Raw genomic sequence first — 24,996 nt, 5'->3', positions numbered from 1 at the left:
ACGATCGAATCTCGGGCAAGTAACATACCGATTGACAAAGGGAATTGCATACGGGATTGCTTGAATTTTTGACATCGTGGTTCATCCGATGAGATCATCGTGGAACATGTGGGAGCCAACATGGGTATCCAGATCCCGTTGTTGGTTATTGACCGAAGAACGTCTCGGTCATGTCTGCATGGTTCCCGAACTCGTAGGGTCTACACACTTAAGGTTTGGTGACGCTAGAGTTGTTATGGGAAATAGTATGTGGTTACCGAAGGGTGTTCGGAGTCCCGGATGAGATCCCGGACATGGCGAGGAGCTCCGGAATGGTCCGAAGGTGAAGATCGGTATATTGGACGAAGGGTATTGGAGTCCAGAATTGTTCCGGGGGTACCAGGTGATGACCAGCGTGTCCGAAAGGGGTTTCGGAGGCCCCGGCAAGCGTTGGGGGGCCTTATGGGCCAAGGGGAGAGGGTACATCAGCCCACTAAGGGGATGAGAGCCCCTCCCATCCCATCTCACGTAACCAGGAGAGGTGGGGGCGCCACCCCTAGGGCAGCCGCCCCTCCCGACTTGGGGGGCAAGTTTCCTAGAGGGTGGGGGCGCCCAAACCCATCCAGGGTTTCCCCTGTGGCCGCCGCCCCTCCCCTAGGGAACCCTAGGGCACCTCCCTCTCCTCCCTTCCCCCTATATATAGTGAGGGAGAGAGAGGGAAGCCGCACCCTTCCCCTGGCACAGCCCTCTCCCTCCTTCAATATCTTCCTCTTCCTCCGTAGAGCTTAGCGAAGCCCTGCCGGAGAACCACGAGCTCCATCACCACCATGCCGTCGTGCTGTCGAAGTTCTCCCTCAACTTCTCCTCTCCCCTTGCTGGATCAAGAAGGAGGAGACGTCCCCGGGTTGTACGTGTGTTGAACGCGGAGGCACCGTTGTTCGGTGCTTAGATCGGATTCGGCCGCGATCTGAATCGCTTCGTGAACGACTCCACGGACCGCGTTCTTGTAACGCTTCCGCTTAGCAATCTTCAAGGGTATGAAGATGCACTCCCTCTCTCTCTCTCTCTCTCGTTGCTAGTCTCTCTATAGATTGATCTTAGTGATGCGTAGAAAATTTTGAATTTCTGCTACGTTCCCCAACAAAAGTTCCATTGTATGACATGAGAAAAAGAAAAGGTGCACATGATGAGATAGAATAGCACATTTTAAATCGTAGCCCATAAACCTACATCCAAGATATACATATCTATGTGGTAATTCAGATTGTAATATCACACCTCGGAAATTCAATACGGCTCCCGGGAGCACGTGGTCCCGGGAGCAAAAATAATTTTTGAAATGTCAAATAAGTCACATCCAAATGCTACTTGTAGAGGCAAAAAGTTCAAGCATTTTAGCATGTGCAAAAAGAAAAAATAAATTGAACACCAAACGTTACCTCTAAATGTCACCTCAAATTTGTATTTTTTACCGACGAAATACTGCTGATTCGTTTCGCATGAAAATTGTCAAGCATACTTGCAACACTAACACCGACATCCATAAAAAACAGAAATTTTTAAATATATTTACTATTTTTTATGTTACTTTTTATCCAGGAGCATATGCTCCCGGAAGCCAAAACGCCTCTCCCCACCACACCTTCTCTTCTATGTGTAAGTAGCTACTACCTCCATTCCAGGATATAAGAAATATAAGACATTTTGGTGGGCTAGTTCAACCTACCAAAATGTCTTAGATTTTGAAATGGAGGTAGTACTATATAGTTCAATTATTTGTATATCACTACATTGTCCAAGTCATCACATTGTTATTGCTAAGTTTAGTCGATGCTATACTCGTACGATCTTACATCGAGATTTATGCAGACATTTTTTAGCTTTTTTTCTTCTTATATACTATTTTAAATCTCAGTCGCCCTGACATCTAGCTACACCCTCACGATTACTAGTCACAATACGTGCGTGGCGCACTAAGCAACATTTCCTAGTTCAGCAATCTTTCAAAAAAAAACATTTACTACTTAGTAGTTCTGAATAGAAGTCCTTTGCCCCTAAGAAAAAGGTAAACGCTTGTATCCGGCGTGCCGGCCGAACGTTTCGCCGGATGCCTCGCTCAGTAACACACTTTGTGGCCTCGTGCACGCGACCGCGTCACTTTTGGCCCCACGCATACTGCTTTCTCCTTCGTCTTACCCCCTCCCCCCCCCCTTCCCGCAACACAAGGCAGCCACTCGTTGTCCCCAGTCTCTATCTGCTCCCAATCCCCTACCTCCAAACTCCCAGCCATGGTCAGCTCAACACAGGAATCTTCCCCGATAAGCTGGAACCGGTGCACCTACACAGCTTGCTCGGCACCCAATCTTGTCGCTCCGTCGTTGTCGGCGAGACCCTCTCCCATCCCTGAGGCCATGGCCGCCTACAACCCTCGCGGATCCCAGCGAAGTCCTCCGCCAAACTCCGGCTTCGAGTCCCGCCGACGTAGCTACGGGGACCGTCCATCAAGCCGCAACAACGACAAGTGGTGGTGCTGCACACTGCCTTGCTACAACCGCCGTCGAGGGCCGCACAACGAGCGCTGGTGATGCACACCGCCAAGGCATGACAAGTTTTTGCTGAACTTGCATCCTTGTGTGCTACAACCGGCCACATAATTTGCTACAACCGGCCACAAGATTGCCCAGAAGCTGCAAGCGCGCTCACCGGAGTTGTAAACGGCGACGCCGTCGCGGAGATTTTTTGCTACAACCATGATCACAGGTGCTACAACCGTGCTCACTAGAGCTGCAGCGGCGACACCATCGTCGACAATTTGCTACAACCGGGCAGCAGGGATGCTGGAACCGTTGGTTTTTTTTGCAGCAAGAGTGGACGGAGACGAAGACTCGCAATCCTCTTATTTTTGCTGGAACCGACTAGTAGCGGAGCCACAACCATGTGATGTAGATGCTGGAACTGTTATCGACGGAAGATGGAACTGGTATTTTGTTTTGCTTCAACCGACGAAGTGGTGCTGAGACAACGACGGGCGCCGCCGCGGTGGGCTACAACCAGCACCATCAAAAGCTACATCCGGCGTTTTGTACTGTTGCGAAGGTTATGTGCCGGAACAATGACCAGATGACGGCGAGGGACGGCAGACGGGCACCGGTGCGCCGAGCTTTGACGGCAAGAGGCGGCGGGGGCGGCGCAACCCGGTGCTGCAACCATGGGGGCCGGGAGCTACAACTCTCTCCGTTCGGTGCTAGGAACGGCGCTACTGGAGCATCGACGCGTCCACGACCAGGAGCTGCACGACGAGGTAGCCATAGTGAGTGATCTGAACGGCGATGGAGAAGGCCGCAAGTGCACCGTCAACGGCGAGACGCGCGCACCCATGGCTGGGAGGAAGGTGGCTGCCTGGCCGGTAGCGCTCGCCGTTGCTTTTTTCTCGCATATTTGGGGGGAAAAGATAGACGACGGGAGGATAAGAACGAAGCAGATGCTCGATCTGGACGGTTAAATGGTGGTGCATCAGACGCTCAGGGTGCGACCGGCCCAAATTTGGGCCGATGCACCGGCGCCTATCATTACCCTAAAAAAATCTCTGTATGCATTTTTTTCAAAAAATAACTCCATGCCTATCCTAAAAAAAATATCTCTGCTGCCCCGAATGACATGTGGGGCCCAATGCTACCGCACAACCAATTCTGAAGGTCGAACCTCTAGAACTTTCTCCATCGGTGCCCGAAGGACTCCCCACTGCTTCGCACTCGTTCCACCACCTTTCAGAAGTTTCCATTACCTTCCAGACCCCCGCCTCGGGCGACCTACATAAGCTCCCTCCTCCTCGCATCGCATCACCACCGAAAAATTCCACAAAATTCAACAAACAATCCAAGGCAAGCCCAACCCGAGGAGATCGACCGAGCTCGAGATCAGCGAGCCAGAATGGCGGGCATGGTGTTCGGCTTGGATGCCCCGATGATGACCGCGCTGCAGCACCTGCTGGACATCCCGGACGGCGAGGCCGGCGGGCACGGCAACGCCGGCGGCGAGAAGCAGGGCCCGACGCGCGCCTACGTCCGCGACGCGCGCGCCATGGCGGCCACCCCGGCCGACGTGAAGGAGCTGCCGGGCGCGTACGCGTTCGTGGTGGACATGCCGGGGCTGGGGTCCGGCGACATCCAGGTGCAGGTGGAGGACGAGCGGGTGCTGGTCATCAGCGGTGAGCGCAGGAGGGAGGAGAAGGAAGACGCCAAGTACCTGCGGATGGAGCGCCGCATGGGCAAGCTGATGCGCAAGTTCGTGCTCCCCGACAACGCCGACATGGAGAAGGTCTCCGCCGTGTGCCGCGACGGCGTGCTCACCGTCACCGTCGAGAAGCTGCCGCCGCCCGAGCCCAAGAAGCCCAAGACAATCCAGGTCCAGGTCGCCTGAGATGCATCGTGTGCGCGTCGAATCGAATCAGAGTGTCAGTGGGTAGTGTCTGTCCTCTGATTTCATCTGCTAGTACGGTTATCTGAGAGAGAGGGTGTGTACTGTCTGTTCGTGCGTACTGATGGTTGTTTGATGCTTCGTTAATGGAAATGCAGATGTTCTCATGCTTTGCCTGAATAAAACATTCGAATCTTGAAATTTTGAAGCGTGTTTTTAAGTTAGAGGCCCGTGTTTTGGAAAAAAAATTAAACTGCATTTGTAACTAAATGAGAAACTGCAGCCAGAATTGGCAAATTTAGGTGAAATTTTTCAGCAGCTACACAAATCATTGGTGCTTCGATGTCTGGATTTTGAGAATATTAAGATTTCCTCCTGCAATCTGACCATTATGCTAGGAAAACTCACCATCGACATTCGATTACACATACTCCCTCCGTTACACATACTCCCTCCGTCCTCCGTCCGAAAATAAATGTCCCAACTTCAACAACTTGGGTACAGAAATTTGATATAAGCTGATTTGGATATGTGTTGTATTTGCACTGATCTTTAAATTTACTTCCTCCAAGTCAAAATGTAAAACCTTTTTGCAGTTCAAAATATTTTCAGAGAAAAATAAAGTTGCCTGATTTGCGCAGGGCTTTATTTCGACAGAAATAAAACAACGCACAACTACATGTTATTTCAGTTTTCTTTTTGCTTGGCCAGGGAATGTGGTACCCCGAGCTTTGTTACAAAGTATCGCAGGACACAGCCATACCACAAGGCAGAAAAATCAGTTCAAACTTCAAGCTGAGCAAAAAATTCACTACTGGGTACACAAAAAAAGATAGTCCGCCATCAAAATTGTTGTGTCTCCGAGATGTCAGGCTGAACTAACGCCATACATCTCCAGCGAAAATGAAGCGACCAACATGATGCAAGTTTTACATAGTATCTGCATCCGAATCAGAATCGCCGTCATCCTGTGTGGACAGTGGGCTGTTGAGATTACTCGCGTAGAGATCCTTCCCCGTTATCTTGTCCCGCACATTCATGGACATGTAGGGCGACTCGCATCCCTTGACCTGCAATGGCAGCAGAAAGAAGGTTAAGCGGGATGCAACAAAATTTCAATTCGCTTACTAGTTACATCTAAAACCTAAGTGATGGTCCATATGTTACACATGCGATACAGCTTGATTATCTCGTGTGCTCGTGGCATTAGAGGCATCGACCATTCTCTTTTAATTGTTTTTCTACCATCAATATGTATGTGAAGTGCCTATTAAGCTTGACAAAGTATACACTACTTGCGACTAAGAGCACGCGCGCGGGGTAAACTGGCTTATTAGCGCGGGGGACGTTTTCGCGCGCTCCAGCGGAGGCGGGAAAGTAGCGCGCGCTGTAAACGATTGCGCGCGCGGGGGAAAGCGGGCGGCCGCGCGCTAGATTTGACGCACCGCTTCCGGCGCGCCTATAAATTACGGCGCTCGCCACGCAGCTACCCATCGCCCTCCACACTGCCACGCGTGCTCTGCCGCTTCTTCGCCGCTTCCTCTGCCGCTTCGTCGCCGCTTCCCCGCCCTGCCACCGACGCGCCCCCACCGAGCCACCATGCCGCCGCGCCGCCGTGGATCTTCGGGCTACCGCGACATCTATGAGGGGCCCTCCGGCGCCTACTACGAGGCCGCCCGCGCGCACGACGCGGAGGCATGGGCGCGTGGCGCCTAGGGAGGCCTCGCGCGCAGATGAACTTCCACGACGTCTACACGCGCGAGCAGGCACAAGACGTCGCCCCTCCGCCTCGTCTGATAACAGACCAGGACCGTGAGGACCACCGTCGTAGGCAGCGCCGCCTCCTCATCGCCGAGGAGGACGAGCGAGCCATGGCGGAGTGGCGCCGGCGCCATCCGGAGGACGTCACCGCCAAGAATGCCTTTTGGGCGGAGAGGACGGCAAGGCGCCGCGTGGAGCAAGCGGACAAGCGTCGGCGCAAGGCACTGGCCATATCGCAGTGCGATCTCGTCAATGTCGGTGGGAAGTCGTTCTTCGGGCCTGACGATGAACGTTGGGATGACATTTGGCTCGATACCTCGGACAACACCACCGAGGATGATGAGGAGGAGGAGGAGGAGGACGGGGAGTAGGTTCTAGTAGTTGCACCGTAGTTTTTATCTAGTTGCACCGTAGTTTTTTATCTATCCATGCGATGTATCATTTTATCTATGTATTGTGAAATATCTATGTATCGTTTAATCTATCTATCTATGTATTGTGAGAAATATCTATGTATTGTGCGAGAGCGCGCGCGCTGCATTTTAGCGCACCTGCTGGAGCTACGCGCGTGCTAAATTTACCGCGGCCGCTCGAGCCAGCACTCCCCGCCGCACCAAAGCAGGCTCTCGGCGCGCTGCAAACTGATTTTTAGCGCGCCGCGCGTTCGGCGGCTGTTGGAGATGCTCTAAAAAGATATTGTTAACTTTAAAATTGATTATGGTAGGGAGGACATAACAAACTCTAATGCTTATTCCTTTCTGAATTAGCAAATGTTTTTTTTATTTTGTTAAAACGCTCCATTATTTTTTTGCTCACACCAAAATGATCCTTAAAAGTGCCCATTAATCTTGATAAAGTATCACCAGGCGAAGAAGGTTACCTGCAGAACAGATCTCGGAATCTCAATGAGACCCTGCAGCAGCAGATCTACGCTTTGAAGATGTTCAACAGCAACAGGAGTGATAACATATAACAGGCCCCTTTGCGCATCAACGCCTCTGACAATACCTGGGCAGGTTTATATGCTATTATCAATGTTTACACAAATTTAATATACGGGTAGGTGCTTATTACAAATATGTGTGCATGAGAGAGAGAGAGAGAGTACCAAGCCCAACACACCAAGGAACTGCATGGGCTGTTGCAGATGTGTCACAACTACTTGCCAAGCCAACTATGGTTGCATTCAGACTATGCCATATCTCAGTACGGGGTACCTGAACAGAAAGAACAATATGCAGAATATGATTTTGTCTGTTGCAGTTCAGTGCTTTCAAAAACCTAGAAGTGAAATCACAGGCTCTTCCACTTTTCACGTTCCACCATCCTTTATCACCAACGCAAAATAAAACCCAGGGTAGATTTTTGGCATATAAATAAACCATACTCTAATGTCCTAAATTAAAGATCTCGGGTTAAAAATCAAACTAATGAATCATGAAGTAATTCAATAGCTAGCTCAACATGTTACAGAAAACTAATTATATCTATTCAGGATGGTACTTCAGTTGGGACTACAAGCATTTCTAATATAGATAGAATTATCTGCCTAACAATTTCATTGACTGCCCTTGCATGCTTGGTCGGCACCTTATCTTTCTCTGCGGAGTACTGCTAGACTCGATTTACACCTAATGACCTTCAGCTAACTCAGAGGTTCTACTCAGGTCAAACAGCGCATTTGAGGCATGACATAACTAATCCTGAAGACAGAGGCCATGGTCATGCAAGGATTGCCCAGCCCAGTGCTTACGAAGGTATCAACAATTGGCTACCAAAGTAACGATTACTGAGGTGTTGATGCCTGTATTTCTTGCAATAAGCCAAAAAAGGGTTCAATTAAAAGAAGTTTAAAAAAAAGTGAGCCAGATTATGTTCCGGAGCATAGTTGACAGGAAAGACAACTAACCTCGCAATGAAGATGCATAACTGTAACATCTGAAAATGATACTTCATAGGGTGGCAGTGACGCTAGGGCATAAGCAAGCTCTTTGTTTGTTGCCAGTGATATGTCACTTGAAAAACATTGTTTAAAGTACTCCACAAGCCGCCGTTCACGCATTCCACCCCCATCTTTCCACTTTAACGATCTTGACAATTTAAATACATCATTACTATATTTTTCTCAAATAAAAAGACAGTACTTTATGCACTGGGTCTGTCCTTTTCTTTAAACAGTACTTTATGTAGAATATGAGCCTATAAGTATGAATAATTTATCTGTAGCTGGAACGGGAGCTTATTTATCAAAGAAGCGCAAGACAACAGTCACGAAGCTAAGTAGTTGCACAAGTATTTGGACCAACAACATTATAGATGAGCAGGCATAAACGACTGGAAATATACTATCTTATCTTTCAATGTATTAGACTAAATTTGACAGGGAGAAAGATAAATATTCTTCCAGTTATAATTACAATGAGTAATTCCTAATCTCCTGGGATGGAACAGACAGAGGCGCCCACCGCAATCGAAACTGGTAGAATCGTAGGGAGAAAGTAGGGCAAATTCAGTACTCATTGTTCATTTGCTGTCTGTAAATTTGATCTTATCTATTTGTACTTCATACAAGAGACCGGAAGTTATTGTTTGCTAGTCAACAACAATATTCATCAAAGTTTTTGCCTTTACAAAAAACTGTCCAGGAGCTGTAGCATTCACTAAACAAGGAGATGGGCATCAAAGCTGCTCCTAGGACTCAAACCAAGATACGCAGGGAGGTTAAAGAGCCTCAACCAGTATACCGACATCATGTCCCCATATTCATCATCAAATGAATGCGAAGAATATTTCATGGTACTAAGACTGAACCGAGGTGGGCAGGGAGGCTGAACAGCCTCCCCACCACCAGGCCACTGGCCTTCTCCATATTCATCAAAACACGAAGACTGTTTGACTGTCTTTTAGCTACTCAACTTGTAACAGTTTTTGACATTTACTTGAGCATTAAACTGGAAAAAATATATGAAAACTTACGATTTTGACAAGGAATCACGACTTGCAGCATCAATTGTAATCACTTTAGGTTCTGTTTCCCCACCGGTTAACCAAAACATTCCATCAGGGAGATTCTTTCTCTGCATTCTGGTGCGTATCGGAACAACAATTGTGGGACAGATATACCTTAGCATCTCTACAAGCATATCAAAACCAGTACCTGCATTAAGATGAAAACAAAGGGTCTTCAGAACAGTGAACACTGAACAATGAAAACACATATACGCCCTAATGTGATAAACAGAGCTGGGCAACTTAAGAGTATTGTTAACATATACCTTTCACCCATCCAGGAGTGTTGACAATCAAAGGAAGCACTTCACTCCCAGGACAACGATATTTTTCAACGAAGTAGTTATACAAGAGAAATAAAGAGTTCAGATATGATTCTGGATCCCCTTTTGAAGATATATCGCCGTAGAAGCAGCACCTGATGGGTTTTACATAAAGAAATGCAGGCATTAGAAAGGAAACTAAGTTCAAAAAGTACTAAATGGAAAATGTTTCTTCATCGGAATCTAAAAGGCTACCTAGTGATACAAATACCACATTGACAATTCCAAAGACTTCTAAAACCTACTATCATGATTGACAGGAATTTGTTGTATGCACAAATAACAATAATAACACAGAACATGCTTTAAGAGAATTGGTGAGCAAAGGATTGAAGAGAAAAGGATATTGATTGTTGACAGATAACTTAACACCAACAGCTAAACATAGTTTATGATGTACTCTATCTGACTACAAATTTAGGTCGTTCTGAGCATTGACACATTTTCCAAGGTGAAACTGTGGCCATCAATTTCTAAGAAAATATGCTACTTCAAACAATATAAAGAAGACATTACAAAAGTATATTTGGTAACTGATATATAATATCAAGTTCATGTTATCAATGGTTGCAAAACATTTCACAGTGATGGTCAAAATTAAGAATGTTTGGCTGGTAGAAATATTGAAACAACCTAAAGTTGCAATCCCAGGGAGTATGTCCTTGAGGTTTTGTTCGTTAAGTTGCTCTTCCATTCTGAAGCACCTAAAGCACAAAACCTTGCTCTTAAACACCAATTCTCATGTGAATTCAAACATTGCAGTGCGCCTTTAAAAAGGTCAGGACCGGGAGGCCAGGAACTACTCCCTTAGATCGCACACCTGAGGGCACTATTTTAAACATCAAAACAAGAACTTACTAAGCAGTAAGAACAGATTCCTAAACCCAAGTAATAATCGCCATTAATCACTTCAGAAGCTAGAAGAAAGAGCGAGAAAATATCACACCTTTCGGCCTCCCGCAGAACCGGGTTCCGCATATCTGCATAGAAAAATAACACATGTCAGTGACCTGAGGAACTAGCATACCATTAACACCCAACATAAAATCCTCTCCAGTAACACCCTATGGCTGCGCAAGGTGTATGCACCTGCAATAGCTTCATCGACGATGTGTAGAGAGAGACACCCCGGCGGTGAGAACTCCGGCTGCCCCACGTCTGTGTCCAGATACCCAATCCTCCCGTAGCTGCAAAATAGCACAACACACGAGCAGTTAGATAACACAGCATGGGAGTAGTGCTAAGTTAGTCGTCATGAATTGGATTCCAATGTTCACCTGGGGAGCAGCTTGTTGAGGAGGAGGCGGGTGAAGGTCGACTTGCCGCTGTTGGAGGGACCGCACACGAGGACTACCGGAGATGAGAGGTCGGAGGAGATGACCTTGGTGGCCAGGGCCCAGTCCTCGGGGACTACCACTTCCGGCGCCTGCTCCGGCGGAGGAGTGGTGGGGGCAGGGCTTTTGGGGCTGGCGCTCGGGCTTGGCATGGAGCGTGGAGCGCGGGCGGCCGGGGACGCAGGGGGAGGTACGGAGTTGAGCTTCTGCTGCTTCGACCGCCGGCGGTGCTTCATTGCCGCGCCGCTGGGATGCCCGAGGGGACAGAGGGTCGAGGAGGAGAGGTTCTTCGGCGGTGGTTAGAGGCTGAGCCGGGGAGGGCCGGCCGCCGGACCTGGAATCGCTCGCCGCCGCCGCTGGGAATCGGGGGAGGGAGAATAGGAGACGAGGTGCTCGGCTGCTCCCACAGCCCGCGTGTCTGGTTTCGTGCGTGGCGCCGTGGGTGCCAGTTTGGGCTGGACTTGAGTTCGTGGGCCAAATGCTCACCATATAAGAGCAACTCTAGCAGACCCCGCAAAAGGCATTGACTTGCAAAATAAGCGCCAAAATGCGGGTCGGCGGATAATCCCGCCCGAACAGACTCCACATCCGCGTCCGTCCCGGAAATTTTTTTGCGGGGCGCGGCAAAAGATCTCCCCCGACCTCTAGTTTTACGGGGCGGGAGCATGACCCGAGCTCGGCCCCTATCCGCAGCGAGATTTCCGTGCGGCCGTTCCCACTCCTCCCACCCCCGACCACCATTGCTCCCGCCACCTTCCGCTCCCGTTCATCTTCCCCGGCGATCTGTCGCCGCCATGGATGACACCTTGCCCTTCCTTGTCTTCGTCGAGGTCGCGCACGCTCAATCCCCTCGGGCGGATCTCGTCGCCGGCCATGTTGGCCCCGCCGTCGCCCAAGGCGCCACCGCAGCTGCCCGCAAGCGTCAGGACAGCGTGCTCGTGCATGGTGGGAACCCAGCTGCCCACGCCGGTAGGGCCCGCGCTCTGGACGCCAACGCGGCTACGCGATCCCGGCCGGCGGCGGCGAAGGTCGCCAAGGTCTCGGGCGCAAAGCGGAGGAAGATTCCGGTTACAAGGCGGTCGGCTGCTTCATCCACTTCCTTCGGCCCGGATATAGGTTCCTCGGTGATCCCTCTCAACGGTGCTGCTCCTGCCGCAGGCGATGTGTTCGACGAATGGGCGCAAGGTATGGCTCGGTCATCCGTTCACCCTTCGGTCATGGAAATATTCTCTGCTTTCGCGATTAGCTCGTGACTTGTTTCCGTTCGCTATAGCGGTGGTTCGAACAATGCAACTGCCGAGTTCGTGAACTTGTTGGACACCAACGTTGTTGACATTGATGAGGCCTCATTCACCGCATTTGAGTACGATGAAACGGAGGGCGGTGTGGATGATCATGGAGGTGAAGAAGAATTGGAGGAGATCGATGAGTTGGCGTATGAGCAATCACAGGCAGAGAGTGGAAAAAGGCAGAGATCGAAGAACTACATGATCTTGGAAGAACAAATCTTGATCAAGGCATGGAGTGCGGTATCTCTTGATGCATGCACAAGTACTTCTCAAACCGCCAAGAGGTATTGGGAAAGGATCGAAGATCAATACTTCCGCATGATGGCAAAGTATCCCAATAGGACTCCACGCACCTTTCGGTCGCTCCAAGGGCGTTGGGACGTGATCAAGCCCATTTGCAGCCTTGGGCAACTTGCTTGGAGCAAGTACGTAATGCACCTCCAAGTGGAACCGTGGAGTCTGACTATGTGAGTTCATTTTACCTTTGTTCAAGTTGTGCAAATCACATTGCATCATTCAAAATGATTGCATCATATGAAACATTTTGCATTGTTCAAATTGTGTAGGACAAAAATGCTTAACATAGATACAAAGACATGGAGGCTTCGAAAGGCAAATTCTTTAAACTAGATCATTGTTGGGAGTTGCTCAAGAATTGCGACAAGTGGGCGTTGATAGAGAAAGAGTCCCCACCAAAGAGAGGTTCACTTACAAACATGGATGATGATGGCCCAAGAAACTTGAACAAGCCCGATGGCGACAAAAAGACTACGAAGAAGATCAAGAGAGAGCACGAAGCGTCGAGCTTGAGGGAGAAGATTGATGCCATGGTGCAATCAAATGAGATGATGCTTTTGAAGTCATTGGAGATCAAGAAAGAATTGACTGAGAAGAAGGAACGGGAGAAGCATGCGAAATGAGAGTTGTTCAAGGAAGAGGGGCTGCGCAAAGTGGTCATTGAGAAGAGAAGAGTACGTGTCGCTGAGAACAAAGCCACGTCCATGTTGCTCGCCAAATAAAACAAGATCATGTCAATGAACCGCAATGACATGGACGACCTCACCAAAGAATGGCATGATATAGCAAAAAGAGAAATCTTGAAGAGGAGAATGGTTGCGTCGGTCAGTGCGTGTTACATTGCGGGAGGTGGATTCGGTGCGGTGTTTGGAGCCAATGTCGCCGATGCGTTCAGTGCACCGGCCGATGATTTTGCTGCCGGCGTTGGCACAAGCGCCAGAGGTGGATTCGGTGGCTCTGATGATCTCCATGGACTCGATGGCGCGGAGTGAAGATCGACCAAGATGATGCCGGACGTGGTCGTCGCTTTTGCAAGTCCTTTTGCGTTTGTCCTATCAAAACTACGTTTTTTCGCGCGCAAACTATGTTTTAGCGTTTGAATTTGAACTCATTTTAGCTTATTGGGGTTTTCGGTTTGCGGGTCGGCGCGGCGCTGCCCGAGCAGACCCCACGTAGCCGACCCGTAAAAATGCATATTCGGTGAATATGCCTTTTTGCGGGGTCTGGGTCTATCCTCGGCCGCACTGGCCTGCATACGCCCTTTTCTGTGAATTGTAAAACACATATGCGGGGTTCGCATTTTGCGGGGTCTGCTAGAGATGCTCTAATATACTCCCTCCGTTCCTAAATATAAGTCTTTGCAGAGATTTCATTATAAACCATATACGGATGTATATAGATACATTTTAGAGTGTAGATTCACTCATTTTGCTTTGTATATGGCTCATAGTGAAATCTCTTCAAAGACTTATATTTAAGAACAGAAGAAGTACTTATACTTGTAGTAAAATAAAATTAGAGCCAAAATATTTGGTATTCCAAAGAATTCCAAACACTTGTTGTAACCTAGATTTTTCCCTTTTTCATAAATTATTTATTCAAAATGTTTTATCTTTTAAATTGTGCATCCAAATTGAACCGTTTTCATCATTGGATTCCTCGCGTCGAGCTCCTCAAAACTAGATCCCATGTTGACAGGTTTTGACTAACTTTTTTCAAGAAAAAAACAGACGAAAAAACCGAACCGGGAGCATGTTTTTTTCCTTTCCGAAAGATGCACGACTATGCCTCTCGCAGAAGCAAATACATGTCTCCACGAGAAGTAAATACGTGCATCTTCCGGAAGCAAAAAAAAATGGTTTTTTAGAGGCACGACCGTGCCTCTCGTGGAAGCAAATTCGTGCCTCTCGCTGAAGGAAAAAAAACTACGTCTTTTTTCCCGTTTCGGAGAGGCACGGTAGGAGAAAAAAAATAAAACACGTGTTTTCCGTTTTCAGGAGGCACATGCCTCTCGCGGAAGCAAATTCATGCCTCTCCCAGAAGCAAAAACTAAACATGTTTTTTTGCGCAAATTTTTTTGTCCCGAAATATTTTTTGTCCAAAAGCTAAGAAAAACAAATAGAAAACCGAAAAGCCGATACAACCTGAAAAAACATCTAAAAAGCCAAAAACACATGGTAAAAAAAATCTGAAGGAAGCGCTCAGAGTGCGACACGTGATGACAGCTGAGAGCGCGCCGATGCGCTCTTAACCAACCCCAAATGACCCTTGGGAGGCTCCTGAAAGAGCGCTCCTTCATTAATTGCTTCCAAAGAATTCCTAGGAAAACCCCAACGCCACTGCCGAGGAAGGGGGTAGGGAGCTCTTAGTCAGCGCCTTTGGCACCAACTAGGGGATCTGGCGCCCACGCAGCCGTGCTCTTGGCCTAGCCCAAAACGGGGTGCGTTCGCTAGCCGGCCACGTGGTTTAGGCGTGGAATCGTTCGCCTGTTGCTGACTGGTTGCCCATTGAATGGTCAACCGTTGACTTAGAAAAAAGGAAAAAAATCGTGAATTTGAAAATGTGCATGAGATTTTCAAAAAATGTTCACAATTTTTTTTAAAAAGTTCATCAGATTGAAAAAAAATCACGGGATTTGAAAAAATCATTTGTTTTGAAAAAAGTTCATCAATTTGGATAAAAAGTTTATCAAATTTTAAAAGGTTCATTGATTTTGAAAAAAATCATAAAATTTGAATAAAAGTTCATTAATTTGAAAAAGATTCATATATTTAAAAAACAAAAAAGGAAAATGAATCATGGATTTTGAAGAAAAAACATGAATTAAAAAACACGCTATAAAAAAACAAAAATGGAATACAGAAAAAATAAAAATAAAACCCTAATAAAACCACCCCAGTAATGACCAACGAACCGGGGAACAAACTGGTTTACGAAGATTTTTGGAAGCTTCCCAAAACCGGAGGATTCCCACGACTAAAGAGACAAATAAAAAAAACAAGTTACAAAGCTCTAGTTGTTCGATGGCATAGTGGTTACTATATTTGCCGCCGAAGGAACTGATCGCGAGTTCGGAGTGTGGCGGCACCTGTTTTGAACGTTTAAACAGAAAAACGGAAGATACATGGGTAGGCCCAACTCGCAGCTGTGGCGGTGCGCTTCAGGCGCCTGTTTGCAAAAAGACCTACAACTGGCGCCTGAAGCATCAAATAAGAAGCGCCACGGGAGTAGGCGGACAACGAGTAGGTGCCGGTGGTGGAGAGAACCAAGCGCATGGTACGGGGAAGCGGAGAGACGGGGCGCGTGGCTATAGAAACCAAGTGCCAGCAGCCCACTACCGGCCCAATACTAGCATGTAGCAACTGCAACCGTGCCACAAGGCCCGCCGATCTTAACCGGCGGCAGCGGCTCAAAATCAACTAATTTCGGAGAACACAGGTAAAAAAACATGATTTCGAGGCCTCCTCTTCCACGCTCAAAGAAACAAGGCCAGGACCGAGAAGAAGTCGCTGAAAACTCCAAATGGTATTCAAAATATTATACTCCGTATCTAGTACTAAAATAGTGCTAGATACATCCAGTTGAGCGACAAGTAATTCGGAACGAATGCAGTGTGTAGATGTTGTTGTGGCAAGGCATTGTGCTAGGGGAGCGAGTGCAACAATCTACATAGATGGCAATGGTAAATTTCTGGGGGCCACGGCAACAGCTTATGAAGGCTTGATTGACCCGGAGATCCTTGAGGCATATGCTTGTTGACAAGCTCTCTTTTGCAGCTAATCTTAACCTTCAGGATATGCTTATAGCTACTGCTTGGGGGAGGGGACATTTTAGCTCCCGGGGGCACATGTTGTCGTGTGAACAATAACCCGAAAAAATAGTAAATGTTTTTAAAAAAATCTGAATTTTTCTGTAGATGTTTGTGTTCGTGTAGCAGGCATGCTTGACAATTTTCATGCAAAATGGAGCAGCAGTGTTTTCTCGGTGATAAAACAAATTCGGGGTGACATTTGAGGGTAACATTTGGTGTTCAATTTGTTTTTGTTTTTTGCACATGCCAAAATGCTTAATCATTTTGCCTCAAAATTTGCAGGTAGCATTTGGATGTGACTAAAAACACATAAACAATTTGTCTTGATATTTTTTTGACATTTCAAAAATTGTTTTTGGGTGCGGGAGCACGTGCTCCCGGGAGCCGAATTGAATTTCCGCTGATTGTGTCGCTACTGTCAGCCACCTCAGGGAGAGTTACTTGTGTCCTTCATCTATGATAATCAGGGAGATTCAAACAAGACAACAAGTTTTTCCTAGTGCTCAAATTGAGCATGAAGGGCGGCAAGCGAATTTTGAAGCTCACAATTTGGCATGGGCGACTTCTACACTAGCTAGGGCCCCGCATATTTGGCTTGGTACCGCTCCAGATATTATTTGTATTGATGGAATTATTAATTCATAATTAAAGTGGTAAACTTCTTAAATTTAAATTAAAACAATCGAGGTAACACGCACCTCATGCACTCTATGGCCCGCCCAGCTACGTTTGGATTGAATTTTGAGCCAACTACTTAATATATTTTTCCAACAAATCTTTTCAAATATTTCCCCAAAAAATCAGATTTAAAAATAGAAAATTTATATTGCAGGGAACAATAAAAATGTACACATACTTATGAAAATACACATCAAATATTTTCAAAAATGCATCACCTATTTGAAAAAATGTTAGCCATGTATTCAGATATTGCTCATCGCATGTTTAAATATATTTACCATGTATGTTTAAAAAATTCAATGCTTCATTGGAAAATGTTCATCGAGTATTTAGAAAACAATGCTCATAATTTATTTTGAAAATTATTCATTGTGTACCTAAAATGATCCTTGCTATTTAGAAAACACATATTTGTGAAAAATTATCACGTACTCCCTCCGTTCGGAATTACTTGTCGCAAAAATGGATGTATCTAGACGTATTTTAGTTCTAGATACATCCATTTCCGAGACAAGTAATTCCGAACAGAGGGAGTACTTTAAAAGCACCACATACTTGAAAATATTGCATCACTTAGATAAAAAAGGTTCATCGTGCCCATTAAAATGGTCATCACTATTCAAGAAATATTTATTCTGTAAATTAAACAGAAAACTGAACAATCCTAATATTTTCTATGTTGTGGGGAATAATAATGCAGACTGTAAAGGAAAAAAAATAAAACCGCACATGATCCTGGCCAGCTAACGACACACGACATGGTAAACTAGGTGAAACACATACAGAACAAACAGATAAAATGAAAAATAAAATACATGAGAAAAAAACAAATGAAAATTCGGTTGTGTTTGTTAATGGATCGGACCATTAACCACATCACCTATGCGAGTGGTCGTCTATTCCGTGCCCTATGCATGTCTTATGTGCGTTATGCGGGGTGATGGCCAACCAATGAGAGCAACTAATTAACGAGCGCTCCTTTGGGAGCCTCGCAACGATCAGCGCCACTTGGCGCGCTCTCAGCTATTCATCACGTGTCGTGCTCTGGGCGCTCCTTCCGGATTTTTTTTATTTTTCCGCACGCGTTTTCGGCTTTTTAAACATTTTTTTCTTTTTTTTGACGTTTTGGTTTTTCACCGGTCTTCCCTAGATTTTCGACCAAAAATAATTTTGAAAAAAATATTTTTTTTGCGCAAAAATACGCATTTTTTTCACGAGAGTCACGGTTTTGTTTTCGTGAGAGGCACGACCGTGCCTCCTGAGAACGGAAAAAAAACCGTGTTTTTTTTCCTTTCGCGAGAGGCACAATTTTGATTCCACGAGAGGCATAGTTGTGCTTTCGCCAGAGTCACGGGCGTGCCTCCTCGGAAACGAAAAAAAACACGTTTTTTGGTTTTTTTTTCTTCCGTGAGAGGCACGGTTTTGCTTCCGTGAGAGGCACGGTCGTGCTTTCGCGAGAGGCACGAGCGTGCCTCTTCCAGAAAGGAAAAAAAAACGTGTTTTCTGTTTTTTTTCTTTCGCGAGAATCACGGTTTTGCTTCCGCGAGAGGCACGGTTGTGATTTCGTCAGAGGCACGGGCGTGCCAAAGGAAAAAAAACATGTGTTCCCGGCTCGTTTTTTTTCATCCGTTTTTTCGTGAAAAAAAAGTTCGTCAAAACCTATCAATATGGGATCTAGTTTTGAAGATCTCGATGCGAGGAATCCAACGGCGAAAACGGTTCGAGATTTGGACACACGGTTTAAGAGATCAAACATTTTGAATAAACAGATCTACGAAAAAAGGGAAAACATCCAGGTTGCGACAAGTGGCCACTTGTCGCAACCTGGGAAAGTTGGAGTGATCTCCACAAGCAGTACTCCTTAATTAGTGATTTCGCCAATCAATGTTTCTTCAATGGATACTAGGAGAATTTCCTGTTGGACGCTCCTTGCGTCAAAGTGTCGCCCTTTCGCATAGACCTGGCGATCGAGCGATGTCATGGGCCGGTCCATTTAACGTGTTTGCAGCGTTTCCGGTTTTGGAAACCGTCTAGAGTTTCCCAGACGGTTTTTCTGGTTTTTGGAATTTTCTAGAAGGTTCCTGAACCAACATTTTCTTTTTCAATTTCTTTTTTGTTTTACTTTTTTCTGTTTCTCTTCTTTCACTTTTTTTCTTTTCTTTTTTCTGTTATCTTTTTCCCTTTTTTCCATTTGTGTATTACTTTTTTTCTTTTTCAATTTTTTTGGAAATTTCAAAAAATGCCACTGGTTTTCAAATTTTCTTCATAAATTCAAAAAATGTTCGTGTTTCAAAAAATGTTCTCGGTTTCAAAAAATTTGTTCCAAATTTCAAAAATTGTTTTTGTTTTTCAAATTTTGTTCACAAATTCAAAACAATTCCTGTTTTTGAAAAATTATTCACAAATTCAAAAAATGTTCGTGGTTACAATACTTTTGTTGCAAATTTTAAAAAATGTTCCTATTTTTTAAATTTTGTTCACAAATTCAAAAAATGTTCGTGGTTTTCGAAATTTATTTGGAATTTCAAAAATAATTCACAAATTTGAAAATTTATTTTCATGTTCAATTTTTTTTTGAATTTCAAAATTTGTTCGCATTTTTCTGAAACTGTTCGGAATTTTTTTAAATCACAATTTTCAAGAAAATGTTCGAAAACGTTCTAAATTGTTTGATCTGTCGCTGCATATATGTATTAGAGTTTAGCTGTGCTTGAAAGTCATGAATGGTCATCATGTCTAGTGGCATGCAACGACATTCACCATCACGTGGTTGTCAGGTCGATCCCACGCGCGAGCGCTACTGCTTTTTTGGTTATGTTTTTACGCTGCACTGTCGTGCTACAGTAATCGCGCCGGCTACCCCTGGCAATGGGCCGACCCAGTCGGGGGTTGTCCCCTGTGCGGCGCGTGGAAATCAGACGCAACGCGCGTCGTATAGGAACTCCCGATTCTAGGTGCGAGTTCTTTTAAGGGAATGTCAAGATAAATTGCTCCTAGCGAGCTTATTCTGAGAGCCCAACCTAAACTTCTATTCTAGAAGCATATTTTGGCAATCACCCATATGCCTAAAAGATCTGGCACCTAGACCTCATTTCTAGCAAATAATTGTTGTCTTCATGGTCTAGTATGACAAGGATATTTACATGTTTCTCTTTTCTTTACTGCTAGTTCGGTGTGTGTTTTAACCATCTCGACAGTTGTCTCCTCCCTTGGGACGGAACCATGGTGGATTACGGGCGTGTATGGCCCCAATCTCAAGGCGGCCAAGATCGAGTTCATGCGTGAACTGGAGGATGTTCGAGACCTGCAAGCAGGGTCGTGGCTGCTAGTCGGGGACTTCAACTTGTTGGTCAATCTAGGGGATAAGAATAACAACTTGATCAACCGCAGAATGATCTCACGATTTCGGGCAAGACTAAATTGGCTAGAGCTCAAGGAGATTTATCTCAACGGGAGGAGGTACACGTGGTCCAATGAGCGTGCGCGGGCAACATTGGAGAAGATTGACCACATATTTGCTACAAATTCTTGGGAGGATCTCTACCCCTCCTGCTTGTTGGGGAACGCGGTAATTTCAAAAAAATTCCTACGACCACGCAAGATCTATCTAGGTGATGCATAGCAACGAGAGAGGAGAGTGTGTCCACGTACCCTCGTAGACCGAAAGCGGAAGCGTTTCAATAACGCGGTTGATGTCACTACTAGGGAAAACCTTATACACAGAAGTTTATCAGTAGCGCGGTTTAAAAATGGGCGCTACTGCTAATTAGTAGTAGCGAGGGGTATAAAAAGCGCGCTACTACTAAGTTGATAGTAGTAGCGAGGGGTATAAACCCGCGCTGCTAGTAAATGGTCTCCAACAATGCCCCCGGGATAGGCCATAGTAGTAGCGAGGGGTATAAAACCGGCGCTACTACTAAGTAAATAGTAGTAGCGCAGGTAAGACCCCACACTAGTACTAAGCGTGTGTGACGCCCTCAATTTGACCGTACACTAATCATGCATGCAAACGTGTACGATCAAGATCAGGGACTCACGGGAAGATATCACAACACAACTCCAAAAACATAAATAAGTCATACAAGCAACATATTACAAGCCAGGGGCCTCGAGGGCTCGAATACAAGTGCTCGATCATAGACGAGTCAGCGGAAGCAACAATATCTAAGTACATACATAAGTTAAACAAGTTGCCATAAGATGGCTAGCACAAACTGGGATACAGATCGAAAGAGGCGCATGCCTCCTGCCTGGGATCCTCCTAAACTACTCATGGTCGTCGTCAGAAGCCTGCACGTAGTAGTAGGCACCTCCAGTGTAGTAGTCATCGTCGACGGTGGCGTCTGGCTCCAGGGCTCCAGCATCTGGTTGCAACAACCAGGTAGAAGGGAAAGGGGAAAAGAGGGAGAAAAGCAACCGTGAGTACTCATCCAAAGTACTCGCAAGCAAGGAGCTACACTACATATGCATGGGTATATGTGTAAAGGGCCATATCGGTGGCCTGAACTGTAGAATGCCAGAATAAGAGGGGGATAGCTAATCCTGTCAAAGACTACGCTTCTGGCAGCCTCCGTCTTGCAGCATGTAGAAGAGAGTAGACTGAAGTCCTCCAAGTAGCATCTCCAAGTAGCATAGCATAGCATAATCCTACCCGGCGATCCTCCCCTCGTCGCCCTGTGGAAAAGCGATCACCGGGTTGTCTGTGGAACTTGGAAGGGTGTGTTTTATTAAGTATCCGGTTCTAGTTGTCATAAGGTCAAGGTACAACTCCAAGTCGTCCTGTTACCGAAGATCACGACTATTCGAATAGATTAACTTCCCTGCAGGGGTGCACCACATAACCCAACACGCTCGATCCCATTTGGCCGGACACACTTTTCTGGGTCATGCCCGGCCGCGGAAGATCAACACATCGCAACCCCACCTAGGCACAACAGAGAGGTCAGGACGTCGGTCTAAATCCTATGCCCGCAGGGGTCTGGGCCCATCGCCCATTGCACACCTGCACGTTGCGAGGGCGACCGGAAGCATACCTAGCCTCCCTAATACAAGAGCAGGCGTTCCAGTCCAATCCGGCGCGCGCCGCTCCATCGCTGACGTCAAGAAGGCTTCGGCCGATACCACGACGTCGAGTGCCCATAACTGTTCCCGCGTAGTTGGTTAGTGCGTATAGGCCAGTAGCCAGACTCAGATCAAATACCAAGATCTCGTTAAGCGTGTTAAGTATCCGCGAACGCCGACCAGGGCCAGGCCCACCTGTCTCCTAGGTGGTCTCAACCTGCCCTGTCGCTCCGCCACAAAGTAACAGTCGGGGGCTGTCGGGAACCCAGGCCCACCTCTACCGGGATGGAGCCACCTGTCCTTTCAGCGCCCTCATCAGAATCACTTGCAGGTACTCATCGAGCTGACCCGACTTTAGTCACCATCTGTATAGTATGTATATATGTATAGTATATACCCGTGATCACCTCTCGAGTGATCACAGCCCAATAGTATAGCAAGGCAGACTGACAAGAATGTAGGGCCAATGATGATAAACTAGCATTCTATACTAAGTATTTAGGATTGCAGGTAAGGTATCAACAGATGTAGCAACAATGTCAGGCTATGCATCATAATAGGATTAACGGAAAGCAGTAACGTGCTACACTACTCTAATGCAAGCAGTATAGAGGAGAATAGGTGATATCTGGTGATCAAGGGGGGGGGGGCTTGCCTGGTTGCTCTGGCAAGAAGAAGGGGTCGTCAACTCCGTAGTCGAACTGGGGGTCGCCGGTAGTCTCGAGGTCTACCGGAAAGAAGTAACGGAGGGGGAACACAATAAATAACATTGCAATCAAAGAATCACAAAGTGTAACATGGCATTACGCGGAGCTAGAGGTGACCTAACGTAGTAGTAGGTGCTACTGGCGAAGGGGAAAAACATCCGGGAAAGTATCCCCAGTGTTCCGCGTTTTCGGACAGATGAATCGGAGGGGGAAAGTTGCGTGTTTTCTATGCTAGGGATGTGTGGCGGACGAACGGGCTGCGTATCCGGATTCGTCTCGTCGTTCTGAGCAACTTTCATGTAGAAAGTATTTTCATCTGAGCTACGGTTTTTTATATTAATTTTAAAAGATTTAAATCATTTTAGGATTAATTTAGTTATTTTAATACAACATTATCCAGAACAGTGTTTGCTGACATCATCATGACATCATCATGACGTCAGCAATCAACAGAGGTGTTGACTGGTCAAACTGACGTGTGGGTCTAGTGGGACCCACCTGTCATTCATTGTTAGGCTAATTAGGGATTAGGTTAAACTAATTACTGTTTATTTAAACTACTGGTTAATTAGCTTAATTAAAGAGGATTAATTAACTTAATTAATTCACTAATTAATTAATTAATTATAAATTTTATTAATTCATTTTTACTTATTTTATTTTTATTTTATTAAAAACCGTTCTGGGCCGGGCCCCACATGTCAATGGCCCTAGGGGCCTAACGGGCGAATGGGCGCAGGGGCGCTGCGGGGCGCCCGTTAGCGGGCGGAGCCCCAGACCCGGCGCAGCAGGGCGCCGGTGGCCACGGTGTCGGCCAGGGGAGACGCCGGTCGCGGCGACCGGAGCAGCCGGAGACGGGGCATCGTCGGAGAGGGGTGGCGCACGTGCGCGCGGTGGTCAGGCGAGGCAAGCGAGGGCCGCGGGTGCACGCACAGGGTGCGGTCGGGAGGGGGCCGCGGGCGCCGTTTCGAGCGACGCGACGAGTTGCGGGCGGTTGCCGTGTGGATGAGCGCGAGCGTAGTGACCGTTGGAGGGGAGATGGGGTCAGACGGGGAGGTACTCACCGGCCTTGTAGTTGTGCAATGGTATGCTCGATGGATTGGACAGAGATGCGTTTCCGGCGACGGTGCGGCGGATGGAGACGTCGAGGGCCCCTTCCGGTCCAGGGACGGGGAGGAGGGTGAGGACGACGGCAACCATGGCGATGTGCGGCGGTGGAGTCGGGGCGGATCCCCTCGATCCAGATCAAGAGGAGGCAGAGGGAGTCCGGCGGGGAGGGCGGCGAGGTGGTTCCGACGAGGGGGGCTCCTGGCAGCAGCGGTCGGCGGGTAGCGCGAGGGGCAAGCGCCTCCTGTACGGCGCACGTCGTGCGTTAGTGGGAGGGTGGCGGCGCCAGGAGGGGAGCGAGGGAAGAGATGGGTGGAGTGGGGATCATGGGGGTGTGGACTAGGTCATATGAGGGGCACCGGGTTGGGCCGATCGGACCTGGCGGGTTGCCTTGGCCATTTGGACCAAGTGGCCTAGGGGTCTTTTTCTTTCTTTCCTTTTGGTTTTTCTGTTTTCTTTATTTCACCATTGCTTTCTATTTATTTCTGCTAGCAAACCAATTTTGTTAAAAGTGCCACTGGTCAAAACAAATACTATGTAGTATATAGTACTGCCACAAAAGTTTGGGAGTAAGATGATTTCATTTTAATTTTACTTAAATATGAATGATTTAAACGGTGCTGTTTTGGATTCTGTTTTGGTTGCTAGGGTCAATTTGGGCATTTTAGTTATGTTTTCCTAATCACAAATGACTATGGAATATTAGCAAAAATATGAACTATTTAGTTTTGCAGTTTGAAGAAGTATTTTAACTGACTTAATTTTAAATTTGAATTTGAACTTGGTTTAAATCAACGCGAGCTTATCAATAGTAACCATGGTGACGTGGCATCATTAGTAGAGGGTTACTGTAGCTTAAATATCCGAGCATCACAATTCTCCTCCACTACAAGAAATCTCGTCCCGAGATTTAAGAGGGGGTCTAGGGGGAAAGGTCTGGTTACGAAATCCTAACGAATCTTCTCGTCTTTGGTTGCTCTTCTCGAAGAGGTGGATCCATTACGTTGAAGTCTTCATTTCTCTGCTCCAGGTCATCATGATGGAGCCATCATCCTTTCTTCAGGATCTCCAACGTACTAACGAATCAATAAGGAGCAACTCAGCTACGACAAAAAGGCTTATGAGGGAACAATCTGGGGGTTAACCCAAGAATGAGCATAAGAGTATCTCTCGAGTTGAACATATAAAATACATCGAGAGTAAGGTACGAAGGTACAATAA

The 24,996-nt window shown here is 46.8% G+C and overlaps 2 protein-coding genes across 3 annotated transcripts; one reads left to right on the top strand and one right to left on the bottom strand.

Moving 5' to 3' along the window:
• Nucleotides 1-3,782: 3,782 nt before the first annotated feature.
• LOC123065002 (17.5 kDa class II heat shock protein) lies at nt 3,783-4,608 on the top strand. Its single transcript, XM_044488377.1, has one exon. It carries the CDS (start codon nt 3,910-3,912, stop codon nt 4,396-4,398), a length of 489 nt encoding a protein of 162 aa, XP_044344312.1. The 5' UTR covers nt 3,783-3,909; the 3' UTR covers nt 4,399-4,608.
• Nucleotides 4,609-5,039: 431 nt separating this feature from the next.
• Nucleotides 5,040-11,271, bottom strand: LOC123068941 (polynucleotide 5'-hydroxyl-kinase NOL9). Of its 2 annotated transcripts, none has more exons than XM_044491648.1 (9): nt 10,766-11,271; nt 10,578-10,675; nt 10,435-10,468; nt 9,432-9,583; nt 9,133-9,313; nt 8,066-8,246; nt 7,265-7,373; nt 7,037-7,181; nt 5,040-5,465 (listed from the first exon to the last, which is right to left on the bottom strand). In XM_044491648.1, exons 1-8 carry the CDS (start codon nt 11,056-11,058, stop codon nt 7,084-7,086), a joined length of 1,146 nt encoding a protein of 381 aa, XP_044347583.1. In that variant the 5' UTR covers nt 11,059-11,271; the 3' UTR covers nt 5,040-5,465; nt 7,037-7,083. The 2 variants fall into 2 exon arrangements, with proteins under 2 accessions (XP_044347583.1, XP_044347582.1); XM_044491647.1 differs by having other exon boundaries at nt 7,037-7,164.
• Between the last annotated feature and the right edge of the window lie 13,725 nt (nt 11,272-24,996).

Source organism: Triticum aestivum, chromosome 3B (assembly GCF_018294505.1).
Source record: "Triticum aestivum cultivar Chinese Spring chromosome 3B, IWGSC CS RefSeq v2.1, whole genome shotgun sequence".
NCBI lineage: Eukaryota > Viridiplantae > Streptophyta > Magnoliopsida > Poales > Poaceae > Triticum > Triticum aestivum.
The sequence above is the reverse complement of the archived record's forward strand: the minus strand, read 5'-3'. Positions and strand labels throughout refer to the sequence as shown.